The 20,480-nt window shown below is 35.5% G+C and overlaps 1 protein-coding gene across 1 annotated transcript in view; it reads right to left on the reverse strand.

The window, feature by feature from the left end:
• Window positions 1–750: 750 nt before the first annotated feature.
• Window positions 751–20,480, reverse strand: part of LOC107601651 (solute carrier organic anion transporter family member 3A1-like) — a 53,944-nt gene continuing 34,214 nt past the window's right edge. The window contains exons 4-11 of the mRNA XM_016293908.1: window positions 9,982–10,080; window positions 9,165–9,440; window positions 7,034–7,198; window positions 5,975–6,173; window positions 4,727–4,895; window positions 2,922–3,094; window positions 1,909–1,973; window positions 751–1,576 (exon numbers count right to left, since the gene is read on the reverse strand). Coding sequence (XP_016149394.1) covers window positions 1,200–1,576; window positions 1,909–1,973; window positions 2,922–3,094; window positions 4,727–4,895; window positions 5,975–6,173; window positions 7,034–7,198; window positions 9,165–9,440; window positions 9,982–10,080 — 1,523 coding nt within the window. The 3' untranslated portion in view covers window positions 751–1,199. The remainder of the gene's footprint in view (window positions 1,577–1,908; window positions 1,974–2,921; window positions 3,095–4,726; window positions 4,896–5,974; window positions 6,174–7,033; window positions 7,199–9,164; window positions 9,441–9,981; window positions 10,081–20,480) is intronic.

A 20,480-nucleotide genomic window follows, 5' to 3' on the forward strand; every position in this document is an offset into this window, starting at 1 on the left:
CCACAGCGACGCCTGTAAAACAAGAATGATGTGCTTTGAAGCTTTATGGGAAATCCAAATAATGTGAAATCAGAAATTCATCATGAACAGTTTTCATCCCAATGTGTCTTTTGTATACAGCACTATTTCTAATCTTCTAAGAACCCACAGTGCCATGTTTTATTGCAGTGAAGTGAAATAAAATAGTTTAATCTCAATCCAAAGCTGAAACGCAGTTTACATGTAACATTATAATTGTATACAATTTCATTCTTCATCAAACTCAAATACCAAGGCCCAGCCTGATCATCAGAACGTTATTTGCTCTACAGCGAGATGAGAGCAACACTTATGAATGCCAATAGTCTTCTGCCATTTAATAAAATCGCCTTTTCCCAATACTTCTCCTCTGATGTCAGTCCCAATATCCCCAAAGTCAAGTCCCAAACGCCATTATTGTCATCTGAATAAAGAGGCATTCTTATATTCATTAATAAAACTACAAATAAACATTCTCTATCTGATAAATACACTCTCCCATTGCACAACTGTATAAGATGCTAATAATGTACAGTATCAATAACCTTAAAAAATTAAGACATTATAGGCCTTAATAAACAATATAAATTAAAAACAGAAGAAAGCAAATGCTGCAAAAAGCACTTAGAAAAAAAAACATCTCTCAAACACCCCTTTGAATGTTTTGAGAAATAATTGATATTGTTTTCATATATATATATATATACTGTATATATTGTATAAAATTGCAGTATGTAGTATACAATAGAATTATATATTAGAATTAATAAACAATGTGATGTACTAAATGATCCCCATAATAATAACGGACTGGGATGGGAACATAACCAGCATCAACCAGCCAGATGATAGATGACGGGTTAAACTTGCTTATCTTAGTTGTATATATAGTTTTTTACTCGAAAAACATTTTGTGTATGACTTCAGCTAATGCACAGCTGTGTGAAGTTAGCAAACCAGCTACACAGTCAGGCAGGCATTGAAGTAGACGCCTTCAGCTAACTACTACAACATTTTACTGGCACTGGAGAAACACCTTTGAAAGTACTTCTAAAAACCAGATGGACCCAGTAGAAGAGTTTGAAGGAGATTACAATAAAGCACAACAACAGTCCTGGAATAAGAGATAAACTCAAAAGATGATCCTTCAGTAGAACGATGCTTGAATTAGCATGAAACCACTATAAAACGGACTCCATGTTTTCACACCACTCATGATCCTCCAGGTTATAGATAAATTTAGTCCTGTTGACTTGGCTCTGACTGCTGTCCTTTCCGAGACTGTCCAGATTAACGGTGGACGAGAACATTTCCGTGGGCGTAACGTATCCTTCATGGTTTTTAATGTATTTCTTGTAGTTTCTGCGCAAGCATTGCCAGGTGCTTGTGTAGAGGAGGAACGCCATGACCTTGAGGACGATGGCCATGCTGACGTACAGGTGCCGGTAGCTCACGTTGTCGTACAGCAGACAGGCGCCTTTGTCCCCGCACTCGGTGCTCCAGAAAAGGCATGTGGAATCGATCCCCGTGCCAAATATCAAAGGAGGAGGAATGAACCCTGAAAGATCGTTTATGTATCATTTGAGATTTGCATTTTGAAGACAAAACAGACATTTTGATCTGCTTTTACACATAAAACAAGTGTTTTGCAATATTGAGAGAATGCAGCAAGTCTTAATTTTCTGAATAATAATGCAAGTTGAGAACTTCTTAATCATGACAAACAGCTTTAATTTGGCTGCTAGAAAACTATTCTTCTTTTTTTTTTAAACAGAAGTGGCAAATGAACTTTGCTTCTTTCAGTGAGGCAAACAGACTACTCTCCACAATTTACTGTGAAAGCATGTAGTTTGAGTTGTAATGTGGTTATGCTGTGCTGCGATATCTCACCTAACAGTCGCAGTAACAGAAAAAGAACTCCAAGAGCGTAAGACTTCAGCTCGGGGCTCACAGTTCTAAAAGAGCAAGAGACAAGTCAACATATTGACCACTAAAACATATCCATATTCATACACACACACACACACACACACACACACACACACACAGCAAATTCAAAGTAAATGTCCACTCAGATTTAAAAGGGAAAAAAATCTCGTATACATATTTATCAAATATATAATTTATTTTACTTATTTATTATACTACCAGTTTACCTTTATAAGAAATTAACACTTTTATTTAGCAATGATGCATTAAATTGATTAAAAGTGAACGTAAAGACATTATGATGTTGCAAAAGTTTTCTATTTTAAATAAATGCTGTTCTTTTGAACTTTCAATTCATCAAAGAATACTGAAAACATATTATCAACAAAAATATTAAGCAGCACACTGTTTTCAACATCGATAATTATAAGAAATGTTTCTTGAGCACCAAATCAATGATTTAAAGAGTAGGGGAATAACTTGCATTTTAAAATATTTTAAAACAGAAAACAGTTATTTTAAACCGTTTTTATTGACTTTTTGATCAAATGCAGCCTTGGTGAGCATACAGTATATTCATTCTAAGTCACAGATGATAGATAGGTGTTAGATAGATAGAATGATAGATGATAGATAGAACGATAGACAGACAGACAGACAGACAGACAGACAGACAGATAGATAGATAGATAGATAGATAGATAGATAGATAGATAGGGGAACTGTTGGAATCACTTTCAAAACCATCTTTCCAGCTGATGGACGATAAAAACATTGAGAGCCAAATATAATTATTTCTGCATTAAATAGCTTGAGCATCTAAAGCTGCAGACGACAACACTCCAGTGCACGCTTATAATAAATAACGCTATCATGGTTATCATTATAGTTATCGCTCTTGGTTTGTACGGGCCATAACACCGGAGCTGTTTTTTCCCTCTCATTTTAGTGTGTAATATGTGAAAGTAAGTCACCTGATGAGGATGATGACGGAGGGCGTCTGGGCCATGGCTCCGATCATACTGCAGGCACAGATCACACACAGGAAGGTGAGGAAGGCCTCCTGGCAGCCGGGACGTGGGCATTTGCCTGGCACAGCCGTGGCAAAGTCATTGTACGCAGAGATACACGCGCATACCGTCACGTTCTGAAAGTAAAAACCATCACAATCACTACACAGCCAGCAAATAACTTTGTCGTTTTTATGTCGTAATTATGTCATTTATATTCTCCTCATAAAATAAAACAGTAATTATGCTCATAATTTTGCCTTCTGATGTATGCAAATATTACAGTAATAATAATCTACTTTAAATCATTCAATATATGCCACCATTGAACATTAAATTAAAACAAGGATTTATTAAAAAAAAAAATGTAAATATTAATTTAGTGGACTGGTGTAAATTAAATGAGTCATTATTAGCTGTGTCACGGAGAGCGCTCCTGTTACTCTCTCTTCGGGCCACCAGAGGGCCCCATCACCAGAGTACTAGTTTCCTTCCCACACTACATTTCCCACGTTCTGAAAGTAAAAACCATCACAATCACTACACAGCCAGCAAATAACTTTGTCGTTTTTATGTCGTAATTATGTCATTTATATTCTCCTCATAAAATAAAACAGTAATTATGCTCATAATTTTGCCTTCTGATATATGCAAATATTACAGTAATAATAATCTACTTTAAATCATTCAGTATATGCCACCATTGAACATTAAATTAAAACAAGGATTTATTTAAAAAAATGTAAATATTAATTTAGTGGACTGGTGTAAATTAAATGAGTCATTATTAGCTGTCTAAATGTGCTATAGTCAATTTTATCTACAGAGAACTGATGCACCCATGAACTCTAGCAAGAACAGGCTCATTAAACCCACCAGTTGGTACATTCATGTCGTGAGCCAGTACTCAATTACGATAATGGTTGTGACTGTTGTCTTGGATTCATCTATTCCAGTTTGGACCATTTGCTTTGTATGGTAATGAGTGCAGAGGCCCATATTGCAGTGGCCATTAAGATGCCTGGCAGGCAGAACGCTGTGTCCTTTCCGACATACTGTATATCTGAGGAGCGATGTGGGCTTTGCTTCTAATGACCCACACTGGACGTGTGCTGCTGTCCAGAAAATGAGCGGAGAGCAAGAAAAACAGACATACAAAGAGTATTTGACAGCAAATAGGAAAGAAAGAGCGAGAGACAAACGTTGTTGTGTAAATGAGATGGGTAATGACCTGAGAGAGAGGAGGTGGAAGTCTGGTGCTGATGGCTCTGGTGCAGCCAGCGAAACAGGAGGACAAGTAGGTCACACCATTGGAGCCACAAACGGGGGCTGTCTAAATGTGCTATAGTCAATTTTATCTACAGAGAACTGATGCACCCATGAACTCTAGCAAGAACAGGCTCATTAAACCCACCAGTTGGTACATTCATGTCGTGAGCCAGTGCTCAATTACGATAATGGTTGTGACTGTTGTCTTGGATTCATCTATTCCAGTTTGGACCATTTGCTTTGTATGGTAATGAGTGCAGAGGCCCATATTGCAGTGGCCATTAAGATGCCTGGCAGGCAGAACGCTGTGTCCTTTCCGACATACTGTATATCTGAGGAGCGATGTGGGCTTTGCTTCTAATGACCCACACTGGACGTGTGCTGCTGTCCAGAAAATGAGCGGAGAGCAAGAAAAACAGACATACAAAGAGTATTTGACAGCAAATAGGAAAGAAAGAGCGAGAGACAAACGTTGTTGTGTAAATGAGATGGGTAATGACCTGAGAGAGAGGAGGTGGAAGTCTGGTGCTGATGGCTCTGGTGCAGCCAGCGAAACAGGAGGACAAGTAGGTCACACCATTGGAGCCACAAACGGGGCTAACGGATGAAGTGTAGCAGTTACAATGACTCATGCAGGGGGCTTCCGGTCTCTGGCCTACTTGCAGTGTCCTATATACACAAAAACACACATTCACCTGTTTGAAGCCAGTTCCTTTGTGTTGCATTTGATATATTTAGTGTCAGTGAGTTCATCTGATTTATCACTAACCTCAGGATTTACAGCCCTGTTTGTTTTACAGCTTAGATATTAGCAGGCCCAGATGGAATTGTTTGACTTTTGGGGATGGAATTGGTCTCATTTTGGGGAAGAACCAATAGCGTGGGATGGTTTACACAGAAATAGTGAACAAATACTGGACGAGTCTCTGCTTTGAGCCTGAACTAAACAGAGCAGCACTGACATCTTGTTCACGAATAAACTGAATGAACGAAACATCTGCTGACCGAGTGAACAAGAGGGGCATGTAAGTTCGTTTAGTTTGTCAGTTTCAATCAGAGAAGGATTATGAATGTGTAAAAAATGATAAAAATTAGGGATTCAAAATCCAATTCACTAAAACAAGTTTTCATAAAATTGTTCTGCTAATAATTTGCAATGAAATAAATAGTGAGGCATTAAAAAGAAGGAAAAACATTCTAATAATTAAATATATTAAATAGTAAAAATGATTGTAAATTTTGTAAAGTTGTTTTCTGCTATTTAATTCAGAATATAAAAATAATAAATATTCATAGATAATAATAATACTAAAATAGGGAATAATAATCTGCAACAAAAACTGTATTAGAAGTATATTATACTGTATTAGAAGAATATTATACATAAAATGAGAAAAAATAAAACAGGAAAATACACTAATTTTTGCCACCTACTGGTGTAATGACAAAAACGTCAAAAAGGATCAACAAATGAACAGATTTAAAGCATTCAAGTCACTGAGATCAATCAGAATCACACCACTATCTGTGCAGATCTATAAGCAAAGATTCCATGTGGGCCTGGAAAATAAATTGGATTGTATTACTGTATTAAAACCAGTAAAATCTATAAAATACTCAACCTGACTCATCCATACATACTACACTAAAATAGAGGTTTCAGCATGTAGACTTGTCACAAAGACATTATAAATGGCACAAAAAATAACAAGGCTGTGAGGAGAAAAAAGCAGCTGAGCCATCCGTACTCGTTGCCATAGGCGACGGTCACCCCAGCGACAGGTCCTGTGTCACAGCCCAGGAAGAGGAAGGACACGTAACAGGCCGTGGAGATCAGATTGACCAGCATGGCCATTCGAATCGCTCCCAGAGCAGACAGGTTCAGCTTCTTCACCAGCAAACCTCCCAAGAAAATGCCCAGACAGGCACACGGGATGGCCGTCATCCCTGTTTATGAAGAGAATATCGACAGAATAATGTGTTATGTCAAATAAAGCTTTGCTGTGTACCTGTATAACCTTTTATCTTTGTACTTTTCTTTGTATTGCGGCACTTCAGATGTTGATAAATTGCTTTTGCTGTATTCCTCATTTGTAAGTCGCTATGGATGAAAGCTTTTGCTAAATAAATAAATGCAAATGTTATAACTCTAAATTATAGTTTGTGCAATTTCAGGTTTACTGGGTAAGAGTCAAAGATGAACATGTTAAGATAAAAGTCCGTTCTAAAAGTCTGAGAACGTCTTGAAAATCTGGGAATACAAATTTATTTAACTAAAAATTGTTTTAATGAAAAATGCATAATTTGCAATGGAAAAACTCTCTCTCTCTCTTACAAATAAAATTACAATTTGTAAAACAGTAAATAACGCTAAAAATAGGGGGAAATCTGCAACATTTTTCAACGAAACTACTAGAAAAAAATATTTTAGATAAAAAAAAAAAATGCTATTGAATTTTAAAAATACACACATTTTCTGCTAATAATTAAAAAAAAGTTCTTTTAAATTAGTATATAATATTAAAAATAGGGGAAATTGACATTTTTCTGTTAATATTTTGCATTAATTTGTATTAGAGAAAAAAATAGTAAAATTAATTAAATTAAAATTAAATTAGGAAACAATGCAATGAAAAACTATTAGACAAAAAAATAACAAAAATTAATTGCAATTGCATTAAAAATTACTTTAGAAAAATGACAAAAAAAAACCAATCTGCTAAAAATCTGCAATGAAAAAGAACAGGACAAAAAGCTCAATGTATCTGTGTACTCGTGCATGCCTACAGTATATGTTTCATACACACCCAACAGCTGGTTAGCAGAGGTGGTGGTGAGGTTGAACTGCTGCTCCAGATATTTGCCCAGGAAGGCAGCAAAGCCAGCCACAACAGCAATCTCCATACAGGCAGCTAAGATAATACACGTGAACACTGGGTTTGACAGCAGGTGCTTGGTCACCTTGGGAATAACTGGAGTGAAAAAGGAAGCGACAGAGTGGAGAGACAGGGAGGGTGGAAGAGAGAGTGAGTGAGCCCAAAATACAGAGTAATGACAGACTAGTCTGGTCTATAGCATTCAATAAAAGTTAAGACTGACGTTTGTTAGACTTGAATGAAGAAACCGATGAATTAGGACTTATTCACCTCCTAATTTCCTGTTTCTTTTCTAAAGTGCTGCAGCAGAGCTGCGGATACATTCTGAGGAGCCATCATTTTGATTGATATACTTGACAGATGTGTCTGAAACATCACGACTGAGACTGCATTTATACCAGATGGCATAACCTTGAAAAATGCATCGACCATGTTGGACAAATCAGCTGCCTGCATTATTGCTGTGCAGTCTTGTGTGTTTGCCTTCAGCTTGTGCTGCCATGGCTTCTTTGCTAGTAATGCATCACATTAGCTAGTATGTAATCAGATCTTGCATGATTGATGGATGATGGTGTACAAAATGAGAGCCTTACAAGTATAGCACAATGCCAGTATAACAATTACTATATTTACAGACAAACAGACGAGAAACAAGAACGGGAGTATGAACCCGGAGAGTGACAGTTTGCATGTAAAACTCATAGTGCTTCATGTCTGGCTGGAATCATATTTAAAGCCTCGACTCTAATAAGCAGACCCAGAAACTAATGATTTTTTTTTTTTTTGCATGTTACTCCAAAGAAAATATGTTTTTCTCCATAATGTCTTAAATCTTTTAAATCAAATCAATCAAATTTTGTCCCCCTCTCCTCACTGCTATAAAATACATTATTTCATTCATAAGTCTTAATATCTTGCACATTGTTGCTTTTTGAGCAAATTTATATTGTTTCAAGAAAATGAGGCACAAATACTCTTTATCAGCATGATTGCTTTTTACAGTGCTCCAACCACCAGGCTTTATTTTATTTATTTATTTACTTTGTCTAATTGAACATCTTATTTCAAAAGAAACATGAGAGTAAAAAAAGCAAAATTAAATTACACAATATACTTCACTGACAAGAAATAACAGTGTTATTTTAGTATTATTTATATGACATTTATTAATATTTTCATTAGTTTTTATTTATTTTTTATAATTTCAGTTTTCATTTTAATTTTAGTTTAAGTTGTAGTCATTGTTATTAACTTTTGTAATTTTTATTATTTTTTATATTTCCATTTAGCTTTAATTTTAGCTTTATCTAATTTCAGTTTTAGTCATTTTAGTACTAGTTTTAGTTTGTCATCTAATATTTATATTTTATTTCAGCCAGTGTTATTTTAGTATCATTATAGTTTTATAGTATTAGAGGATACTATTATAGTTTTGTTAATATTTTGAATTAGACTTTATTTTCTGTTTTAATTTTAATTTTAGTTTCCGTTTTAGTCATTTTTGTCTTTTCTATTGCCTATATTGTTTTTATTACATTTTGATTTATATAATTTTAGTTATTTTAGTACTTAAACTTAATGAAAATGAAATATTTTATTGTATTTAGTTTCAGTTAATGTGTATTTATAAGTCCTTTTTTTAAATGCTGAAACATAAGTGGATGGGGATGTGTCTGCTGAGCTTTCTACAAACTCCTGCGGGTGCAGATTCTGTGTGGGCCTGCTAATAAGTCCGACTTAACTCTAATTGTCTAATTGCCTCCTCAGTGTATCATTAAGTATAATTAGATGTCAGTAGAGGAAGATGTCCGGTACAGTTTAAACAGATTTAAGCAGATCAACCCTTCAATTTAACATACACGTTAATCAGGAAAAAGACCCACATCAGGTCTTTGCGTCTAGCATTTCTTCTTATTCTTTAAAGACAAGCGTAACCGTATCCAGACTAATCTCAATACGAGCACACTGAACATCACACGGTGAATTTGGAGGTCATAGATTCAGTGAAAAGGAAGCGTTTAGCGCTTGTGTAACTGTATATAGTGATTAGAGCCACTGAGACCTCGGAGCTGCTGGCAGCAGGACAGGCTGTTGTCGTTGGGCTGGTAGTTCTGCAGGACTCCATTGCTGGGTTTGGATTTCTCATGATCTTGGGGTAAAGACGAGGGCAGCATGGCCTGTTCGCTCTCAAGACCTCCCTCCACCTCCTTGCCGGGCAGAGACTGGGGGAAACCGAACATGAAGAGGGCTGAGAAGAAGAGTAAGACACCGCAGAGGAGAAAGCCACCCCACCATGCACCGATCCAGCGGGGGTCATCAGGAGTGAGGTCCAGCTTAGCTGAGAAAAGCAAATACAGGATGGTAAATACATGAATAATGTGTAGCAGAATGATAAATCTCTCACAAATGCAGACATGTGAGAAGATCCGCTTCAAAATACATGATGCAATTCACAGACATCTGACATCAAAACCATTGTGCTGTTCAAAGTCATTGAAGTTACTGAGCTACGGTAAGTCTTATTCTACTAAAAATTTGCCTATAGAGATTTTATTGCTATATTTGGTGGAATAGATATAGCTGAAATGACCAAACCACTTAAATAGAAAGGGATGTCCATTTACTTTCAACAAGTAGGAAAATGAGCATCCTAAGTGTGAAAGTGTGAAAATCTTTTTGTCCTTTTCTTTTTCACTTGATTTACTTGCTGATTATTGATCATGACACTGAGACAGAATACGAGGCCTTGTGCTTTCAATTATTCAGTAGATGCAAGAGCCGTGTTGGTGGGAAACAAAATGCCTTGCAGCAGTTTTCTGTTGTTCTAAACTGAGTGTTTGTGTTGTATTTGGAGATACAGAGGATGAACTGAAACTCACTTGTGTCGATGAACAAAGCATCCACATAAAAGTTGGTACAGACAGATCCCAGGATGAAACCACAAGCAGGCCCAAACACCAGTGTGGAAAAGAGTATACCTGAAATACAATAATAAAAATGATCATTATAATATGCTCATTATACTATTACACAATAGTAAGTAAAGTAAGTTCCAAAATTTGTTGTTATATTTGTTTGCAATTTTACAGTGAATATTACCTCAAATAAAAATAAATTAAAATTGTATTTGTATGGTATTACTATTAAAATTACATTTTATAATATAACAATATTATTTAAAAGAAATGTAAATATTTCCGAATCAAGTTTATAATATAAAACAATGCTAATCAAATTTTCACAAATTAATATTATATATAAATACAAAAAAAATATTGTCTAGTATTATTATTAAAATTACATTTTATAATATAAGGATATTAGGATATGTATAAAATAAAAGTAAATATTTTCTAATCAAGTTTGTAATATAAAACAACAGTAATCGATTTTTCACAATATTTCGATAGCAGGGAGATATTTAATTTTTCGAGCCACAAGGTGGCAAACTCAACCCAAGGAAAAGTCTCTTCTAAAGAAGACAGAGCATCAGAAATACATTAGGAATATTTTTCTATGAGAAACGTTGCAGTGTGTATGCAGTGTTATGTTTTCATCCTTTTCCCATATTTTCCCCACATTTTCCAAAATAACACAGATTAATTCAAACAAGCAAAGGGCAACAGATGTCTACAGAAACACTGCTGTTGCTATATGAAATAATCATATACTGCATTTGCTGTTATTTGACATTACATGTTCCAAGATTAATAGTAGTGTATTAAAATAAAGCAATGAATACTATGTATAGTAATACTAAAAATACAGTATAATAAGGAGGAGCATTCACACACACAACCTTCCCAAACTATGAGCACAAGCTGTCTGAACACATATTCCAAGTGAAGAATGAGAACTCAATTTCAGAGTAATTCACCAGTTCTTGACAGGTTTGCACACAAAGCAAGAAAAAAGGGATTTGCTTTTGAGAGGAATGGAGTGGCAGAGCTCCGAACAGACGATGCTGTGCTGGCACCTATCAGAAGCGGCAGACATCTGGGGCACAAATCCCTATTAATATGCTGTCAAAAAGTGTGACAGCAGCCCAGCAATAGCCCTGTGGGTCACATGCAGCTTCTGAGATTATGAAGCCTTTATCCAGGCACTCTCATCAGCTTTCCTCATCCTCTGCCATTCTCTTATTAAAACACACACAATATTGTTTCATTAAACGATGTGTGCCTGTGCGCCAAAAGTGGTCTTCCCTTCTGAAAATGTTCCCGCCACGATTATTCAGCAAAGAAAGAGATAAAAGTCTCCAGTGATTGTGCCAAATGTGTCTTGCAGAACTGGGATTTGACGGTAGCAAGTCTGGCACTCAGATTTAGTTGTAATTTCTGATGCGGTACAGCAGGCTGGAAAGACAATGACAGAGAGCTAAAAACCATGGCCAGTCTGTTACTGACAGGTGTTGAGTCTGACCTTGCTTATGTCAGCCTTTTATGTTCTCAATACAGACCTCCTAATATTACAGGGAGTTTGGGAGTAAAACCATGCATATAAAAAAAAAAAGTGTGTTCAACCAAATAATTAATATTAATATTATTATTTAATAACTTAATATGTTTAGTATAATTATTTCATATTGTTGTTAATAATAATAATAATATACACACCAGGAGTGGTATGTGCATAAAGGAAATGGCAATAATTGACAGTACAAAAATAATAGAAAACCAATATGAAATATGCAATCAAACTGTGTAAATTACTCATTGACCTATTTAGCATGAAAATTAAATAAATTATAATGAGTTTACATGGTGAATTTCATAAATGTATTTAAACTACTATTCTAATTGTTATTATTATTCATTATTACTTAAGTACTCTAATAATTTTCAGTTTAGACTAGATTATAGGCTAGACTAGATTATTATTAACTTGATGACTTTCAGATATAACACTGAATGGCTATAGTTAATGATTTTGTTTAGAAATTCAAAAATAATCTATTAAATAGAGGTATAGGTGTCAGTATCTATATATCGATTATGACTTGCCATTAAAAATAATGACATTAAAAATATTATTTAAAATACTCCTTTATATTTATTCTACATTCATTTTGGGATTAAACATATGTATCTGAATACAAATTTTAATATTTGATTAAATTCATCACTTACATTTTTGTTGATTCATAGCCATAATTAAAAGATAAACCAGACAATAATTTAAGCTAAAAATCTAAATGTTCAGGTCAAATATTATGATAAAAAATAAATGATTGGTATTATAACAATTATAAATATTATAAATAGGAACTGTGCAAACTGTATCATGATTTTATATTGCTAAATCCCTGATTCATTTTTATTGATTCACAGCCCTAATTAAAAGATAAACGAAATAATAATTTGACCTAAAGATTTAACTATTTGTTTAGATCAAATATTAAAATTAATTATTAAAAAAATTGCAAATAAATTATTAACAATATAACAATTATAAATATTACAACTGGGAATCATGTAAACTGTAAGAAGTATATTATGAATATACTAAAAACTAAAAACCCAATCCAACCCACTGAAAACCACACTTATCAACTTCTGAGAAACATCACTTTGATGTCGATGTTGAAACAAAAGCTGCAGCGACCTGCTAGACTGTGACCTTTGAGTTAGCTGGAATTCCTCAAGTACTACTTAATGTGCCTGATATCCAGACAATGCTCAGTCTCTACACTGAAAAACAAACAAACACAGATCACACATTAAAATGCAGAAGGGGCATGCATCCTTTAATAGACCCACAATCAAGCCCACATACAGAGACACGCCACATCTGAGTACTGGCGCTGCATTTCAGTATCAGATGGATGGAGCTGAAGCCACAAGGTCAGTAACCCCAGAGGAAGAGACCTCACACTACACCGAGCCAGACAGACGCTTGAACCACAACAGATGTGGCTCACTATCCTCCAGCAACCAATTATAGAGTCTGTCTGGAAAAAATGAGTCACTTTCACCAGTCCCTACATTACAATGCCTCAGATCAAAGCGGGAGTTTAAATATGTGTGTGTATGAATGCTTGTTTGTGAGGTCTGTTTCCTGAGCTTCTGGCCATCTGAGGAAGTGTACTCACACATGCACACGTACACACTGCAAACCGCGTGTTCCGTTAGAAACCGCCATCCCAACTGTTGTGCTGCCCAGTGGAAGGCCCTGTGGTGTTTTTACTGCGCGTTGCCTTAGAGACTGCATGTGTATGTTTGCATCCATGTATGCTCATAGCAACGTTTCAGAACTGACAACCCTCACAGGAAACCTCAAAAAGGCAGCAGAAATCTTGCAATCACCTTTAAGGTATTGTGACAGCTGGTTTGGGCTGAGTACCCTACCACAGTGAGAACAGAAAAAAATTTCCATCAACTTCTTCAGAATGCAGTTTCTTTCTATATAAAGCAAAGTAACAGGTTCCGTGTGATTGATAAGCATCACTTCTTGTTAAACAAACATCATATTTAACCATAATGAGGTGGGTTTTGATAAGAAAATCAAAACTGACGTCCTAAAGTGGTTTTGGCTCATAATCTAATTGGAGATAATCGGATGATTCAAATGTCAAAAACTGGTATTAAATGTTTGAAATACATAGAGTAATTCACTCTTTTTTTCCCTATCTCTTTCTGCTGCTTCTCCAAAACTGTGTCTGTCCTGAGTGTCCTTTCATTTCTCTTGGGGACTTGTAACATATATAGGATTAATAAAAACCTCCTGAATTTCATGAACACTAAACTGGGCCTTTAGTCACTGGAGGAATGGGCTACTTCCTACATCCTTTCCTCTAATCATCAACATGCAGGTAATTATGTCCAATTTACTGCATAGTACAAATTCGGTGGTAAGCATTTTTAACTTTACAACTTAAATCATCATTAAAGCAAAGAGCAGGTATTAAAATGGAATGCTGTGTAAGGTCCATGATTCACTTAAATACCTGGGAAATTGGTCTTTCTTCCAGGAAGTCTTGTTTGGGTACCAAGGAAAAACATTTATGTGTGGCCTATTCCACTGCCACATTTTAACATCCACTTTCAGCACAGCCTAGAGATAATGGTATAACGCTGCAGCCTTTTATTGCCTGAAATGTCCTTTTAGAGGACAGAAAATAATGACATTTACTGAGAATTACACATGAATCAGCTAAGTGTCTATGATCATGAACTCTGACAACCCTTCAAAAAAGCAAATTCTTAAGCAAATTATGTCTACTTTCCATACTTTATAACACATTTAATGTGTTCTAATTTACATTGGAAAAAAGGTTCTGTTAAAAATTAATTTAGCAAGTGTATAAGAACTAAAACAGATGACTTTAATGAGGTGTAAAATGACTGCAAGAAACACGATGGTGTGTTAAATTATCATCTGAGACAGTTTTATGTGACACTTTATGATAAATCGCTAACACTGTATGTAGATTGCATTTAGGATAAATAATAAGACAAATTCCTTCAATATTCGTATTCAATATCCAAAACAATTGCTCAGTTTTATAAAGATTTGAACACAAGCTGTTTTTTGTACTTCACACAACAGACGACACTCACACATCTCAGCAGGTCTTTAGCAGTTATCAATTCAACATTATTTTCAGCGTGAGACAGAAATGATAAATATGTGGAGAGCAAAGAAAACCAAGCACTATATAGAGCAATAGAATTAACACCGTTCTTACAGAAAGAGTGGGAAAATAATGGGCTTCTCACACTGAAGACATCGCTAACCCTGTTAGAAATAGCTGTTAAATTGTTAAGCCAAGATCTACTGCATTCTCTCGCGGCACACATTTTATGCTTTACATTGTGTTAGTATTATACTTTTGCCACCACAATTCTGCAATAAGTCCAGAAGATAAATCTTATAATTATCTTATAATTTTTTTATGTTTTTGAAAAAAGTATTTTATTCTCACCAAGACTGCCTTTATTTGACAAAAAGATAGAGGTAATATTATAAAATACTTAAATTACAACTTAAAAGAACTGTTTTCTAGCTGAAAGTATTTTTAAAATGTAACTTATTCCTGTGATGGAAAAGCTGAATTTTTGGCAGCTATTGCAGCCTTCAGTGTCACAATATCCTTCAGAAATCATTCAAATATGCTGATCTGGCACTCAATTGGTAGTGCATGTGGTATATTTTTGAATTCAAGTACTATTTGTTTTGATTTCAGCACAACAACTAAGGATGCACAATATATATTGATACCATAACCTTTTAGCTGATATTATATTGTTTTTATTTATTGTATTGGTTGATATTAGATATATTGGCAAATATTGGATAAGCATTTCCTCTATTTCTACATTATATTAGGCCTATCTTTGCCATTATCTAATGCTCACTTAAGGTTAATCTTTAAAAACACTAATAATTTAGTAATACTTTTAAATGCAACCTTTAGTAAATCTCAAAATGAAAGTCAAAATAGATTGTGCTGTGATGCCTAAACTCACTTGTTTTTTTTAAACTTTTATTCAGACAAAACATTTAATATGTGCCATTTAACGGTTATTGGCCATAACATGAAAATAATTATATTTTGGCCACAATGTCATTGCAACCCAAACAAAAACATGTTGTTTATTAATATATGCTATAATTTGGATTGAACCGAAAACAGATTTTTTAAATAATGATATTTTTTTTTTTTTAAGTAATATATGTTTCCTTACAGGGACAAAGAAATTGTAGTTGAGCTTCAGTCAAGTGCTTTGTGTTTATTATAACTTGCTGCAAGAGTCTTTTTACCCATCATAATCCAGAGTGAGCTTACAAAGCAACTCCACCTGTGTACGTAATTCCACTGGAGCTTATGCGACATAAACACACACACACACACACACACACACACACAATTTTGCTTGGGTAAGCATGAACATATACGGTACTGTTGAGTTACTTCTAATGTACTTCAGTGCTTCAGTGCTTTCAGTTAACAGATAAACCTGCACCGTATTACACCATAAATCAAAGACTCAAACAATATGTGTGGCATGACACATAGTCAAAATCTCAGGTGTCACGGCATCTGACCTAGGCTGTTTTAGACATAGTCAAAAATGGAAAAGAAAGCAAATGAGAGCAAGAGAATGAGTGCTTTCTTGTCCAACTTTCCAGTATGTAACGTGTGCCCTTTAGAGCCTACTGACAGGCTGACAGCGAAAAATATCCACAGTGACACTGAAGCGATAGCACCAGACTTTACACAGCAAAAGAATGCAAGTCAGGTCAGGGACTTATTCATGCTGTCAGACTGAAATTTTCACTTTCTGTTCCTCCATTCCTGTTTCAGAATGCGAATGTGCATTACTTTCATTTTCCATAGGGAAGATCAAGAGTTTTGTAACACGGGGTGAACTATAACACCATCAGCTCAACCAATTAGACACATGCTACACAGGGATGAAATGATTATCAAACATGACCACCATTAGTATATTTTTAAAGCACATGACTCATGAAACGACAGTGTTAAACGCTAAAGGAGAGTCAGTCAGTCTCATAACAGCAGAGCAGAAGAAAACTGACAGTAAGAAATTGTGTCTAGCAGTTTCAAAGGCAAACAGCAGGATATCAGCAGATGGCCAGTGTCTCCAACAAACTTGGTATGATATTTTAAGACAGACACTGTTAAGTAAGACTGACGAGGGCACATGCATCATATATCTACATAGAAATCTAAATTCAGTGTATCCATGTCTAAGACAACTGGATAACTATATTCTTAAAGGAACAGTTCACCCAAAAATGAGAAAATATATTGTTCCAAACCTGTATGACATTCTTCCATGGAACATAATGGTGAAAAATGTAAGAATGTCATGGCCATTATTTTCATATAAAGAAGATGAATGGGGGTGGATGCTGCAATGAATAAGAAATATCATAAAAATATTGTTGTATGCCATATATCAGAAGAATACAGAAAAATATCCCAGACGCTTATTTCGATATAAAGAAGGGGAATGGGGACAGATGCTGCTGAGCATCAACCAAATTAATTAATTAGGAAGAAAATTAAAACATATCATACATTTAGTCATATGACTTGTGCACTATATTTAAAATAATTTGTAAAAACGTATAGAATAGCTTTGTGCAATGAATAAATCAATATTCATGTCATGAAAAAAAACCTCTGAAAAACTTTGCAGTAGCTCTCAAACCAAATATGGCGGTGTTAGATGTGTCACATCAGGTTTGATATCAGTAATTATAAGCCGTCAAGTCTGATAAGTCACATTTAATTATTTATATTTTATTGTGAATATGGAGTTAAAAATGACTCAAATTCCCATTCACTTCATGCAGTTTACAATTTATTTTATTTATTTATTTTACAATGTTGATATGATATCGTGATATAAAATCCTGATCATAAATATGTGTCCCTTCTCTTCATTACTCCCCTGCTGTTCAAATACATCAAACCGTCTGTCACTCACAGACTAATGCTACACGCCACTGACCAGAGGCCTGTCAGTCTGAATCTAAGCTCGGATGATGACACCACTGTGTTTTTGACTAAACAAAAACTGTACCAGACATACTTTTTAAAATATTGTAGGCTTAATCTCAAACAATATTTCAAATGCCAAAAACCTAATCCTATATGCCTAAATAAATAAAATCTTTCATGTAATGGAGCCACAGTTGTGTCATAGCGAAACTGGTCAAATCAACCCAGCAACCCAGTGCAAACAAATAATTTTAAGGTGAAACCAATGCAAATATATGCTTTCCCTATGGTGCATTATGCACACACAAATGCACACAGACACACATCCTTTCTGATGTGGGGACGTTGAGAGGCCAGGAGGCTTTTGATTTCTGTTCAAATAGTTTAGGACTGTTTGGTTTTCCCAGGTCATGGGAGGAATTTTCTCAAAGAACTTTACTCAGTCTGGCATCTGGGACATCAGGCGAAAAAAAGGGCATAAGCAATCTCTCAGATTATATAATTCACAACCTGCTTGACACACACATTCTGATTTTATCAGAAAATGGATTTCTATTTTAGACTACCTAGGCTGTTTGATGCTTAAATGTATGAGTCAGCCACCTATAAATAAAAACACAAATGAACACGGATGATAATAATGATTATGATTATGATCATAGGATTATGCAACTATAGTTGTGACATGAGGTAATTGCCTCAAAACATGGATCTGGAACACAACAGGTCTTTTATTTTGCTCTAGTCAGATGAGGTGAACCTGTCTACTGCTTGTCAGCGTTTGAGCGACATGCCTCATATTATCAAAGTGACAGCAAGGAATGAATGCTGGCATACAAAATAGAAAGGAAATGTATTCTCTGCGGGGGAATCAGAGTTTATGGACCATCATAGAGCTTGTGAAGGGTCACTGAATGTCCTCCTTCAGGTCACTTTCCATTTCATTTTAACAAGCAGTCACTATGACAGTATCTGTGGACTCCTATGGATTTGTTCTCTTAACTTGTTTCCAAGAGATGCACATCTCTAGCAACACATCGCAGGAAAGTAAACACACCTGAACATCTGAAGAGCTGGAGGAGGAGGCATGGCTTTGGAGAGTGATTATGCAGGGAGGGGATCTTGCTTTCAAAGCTAGCTTGCTATTGCTAGTCTTTCCGAAATCACCTACCTTTAATGACATAATTACAGACTGCTCACAAATAATATAATGCTAGGGCATTGTAATATAATCTGTACTTAGAATAACAAGATATTAAGGTTTCAGTGTCTTTATGGACATAAAAGTGTTAGAAAACTATTTATGGCTGTAGATTAGGGCTGTGCAATTAATTGCATGTGATTGTCATGCGCATCTCGTCAGTAAAGCCAGTTCCGTGATTAGTAGTAAATCTCCATCACCTTCTTTCAGATGGAGCGGCATTTACTACACAGAGCCGTAGTTCATTGACAATTAGGCAATATCGCGTTCATTATCGCAGACGAGTCAATCTGCGATAATGAACCTTGCTGGTTCAAAAACATCAAAAAATCTTGGTAGAATGGCAGTGTACTGTACAGTCTATCTATCTATCTATCTATCTATGCACAATATACATACAGCTGGACAAATTAAACTAGTCAACAGGGCCAAAATTGCCCCATAGCTGAAGAAACACCCATATATGGTTATAGAACCCATGAAGAATTGAGGACAAAAAAGCTTTGATAAGACAGATAATCCTTTAATCTATCTGAGCCACAGAATTTAGGGTCCCATCAGCCAAAATGGCAGCGAATGCTTATAGATTATGCTGCGCGTCATTATTACTGTTAGTGTTAATATGGGTGCATCATAATGAAATATAGGACGCGACACAACAAGTAGGCTAATTAGGCTACTCTTTTAAAAAGATGTCTTTAAATCAGAAATAAAGATCTGATTCTTTTGTACTTGCAACATGACCAGATTAGTTAGCAACAAACAACACAGAATCAGAGGGATATTCTACTATGACTCAAAACCAATCTCAACTATGAGGCAGCATAAGACGCTTGGAGCAAGTGTCTTTTTGGAACATTTGTGTGGGTTATCAAGGATCATATGTTAATTAACTTCTTCTCATTAAATTGATAGTGTTTCTGTTCTCCACCCAACTGGCCTAAATAATCATGGCAAAGCCAAAGAGAATGAAAGCAGGAGCCAAATTCAAAAGCCAAGTGCAAAACACACGTTACAACACTTATATGCGCTTGGGTATACTGTTCTTTATCTAATATTCATGCAGTTTAAGACTTATTGACTAATGCTTTGGTAGTAAGGTTGAGACCTCACATTAAACTTCAGTATGAAAGCTGATGGCTCTTTAATGCATTGCCGCTTCAGTGCTGAGTACTGTAGCCTGAAACCGCAACTAATAACACAGAGTCTATATCGCCGCATGCAGGCATGCATACAGGCCCGGCTCCAGAATCAAATCACTGAGGGTGCTTCTTAAATTAGTGAGGGTGCTGTAACCTTTCATAATCACTAAAAAGCTGTCACTCATAGTTCATCGCAATCTCACAAAGATACGTTATTATCAATAAAGTTCTCTACGCTGCACAACGCATCAACACTTTGTTATAATGAGATGATTTGTTCTGAACACAATACCAGAACAAAAACTTGTTTGGTTTACGAAATGCGCCTCTGGTTTAAGAAATCAACAGATGCGCCCGTGATTGGCTACATTGCTCAAAGCTGCAAAAACACATTGACACAGAAATCGATCTCCAGAGTGCAAACCATAACGCACTGGATAGTTTGCCAAATATTCAATAAAATGTAATTGATACAGCTTTAACTGAGGGTGCTTAGCACCCTCTAGCACCCCCGTAGAACCGGGCCTGCAAGCATATAATAGTAACAGCAATTATACTTGA

This window comes from Sinocyclocheilus grahami, unplaced genomic scaffold, assembly GCF_001515645.1.
Source record: "Sinocyclocheilus grahami isolate Dianchi unplaced genomic scaffold, SAMN03320097.WGS_v1.1 scaffold309.1, whole genome shotgun sequence".
NCBI classification, from domain to species: domain Eukaryota; kingdom Metazoa; phylum Chordata; class Actinopteri; order Cypriniformes; family Cyprinidae; genus Sinocyclocheilus; species Sinocyclocheilus grahami.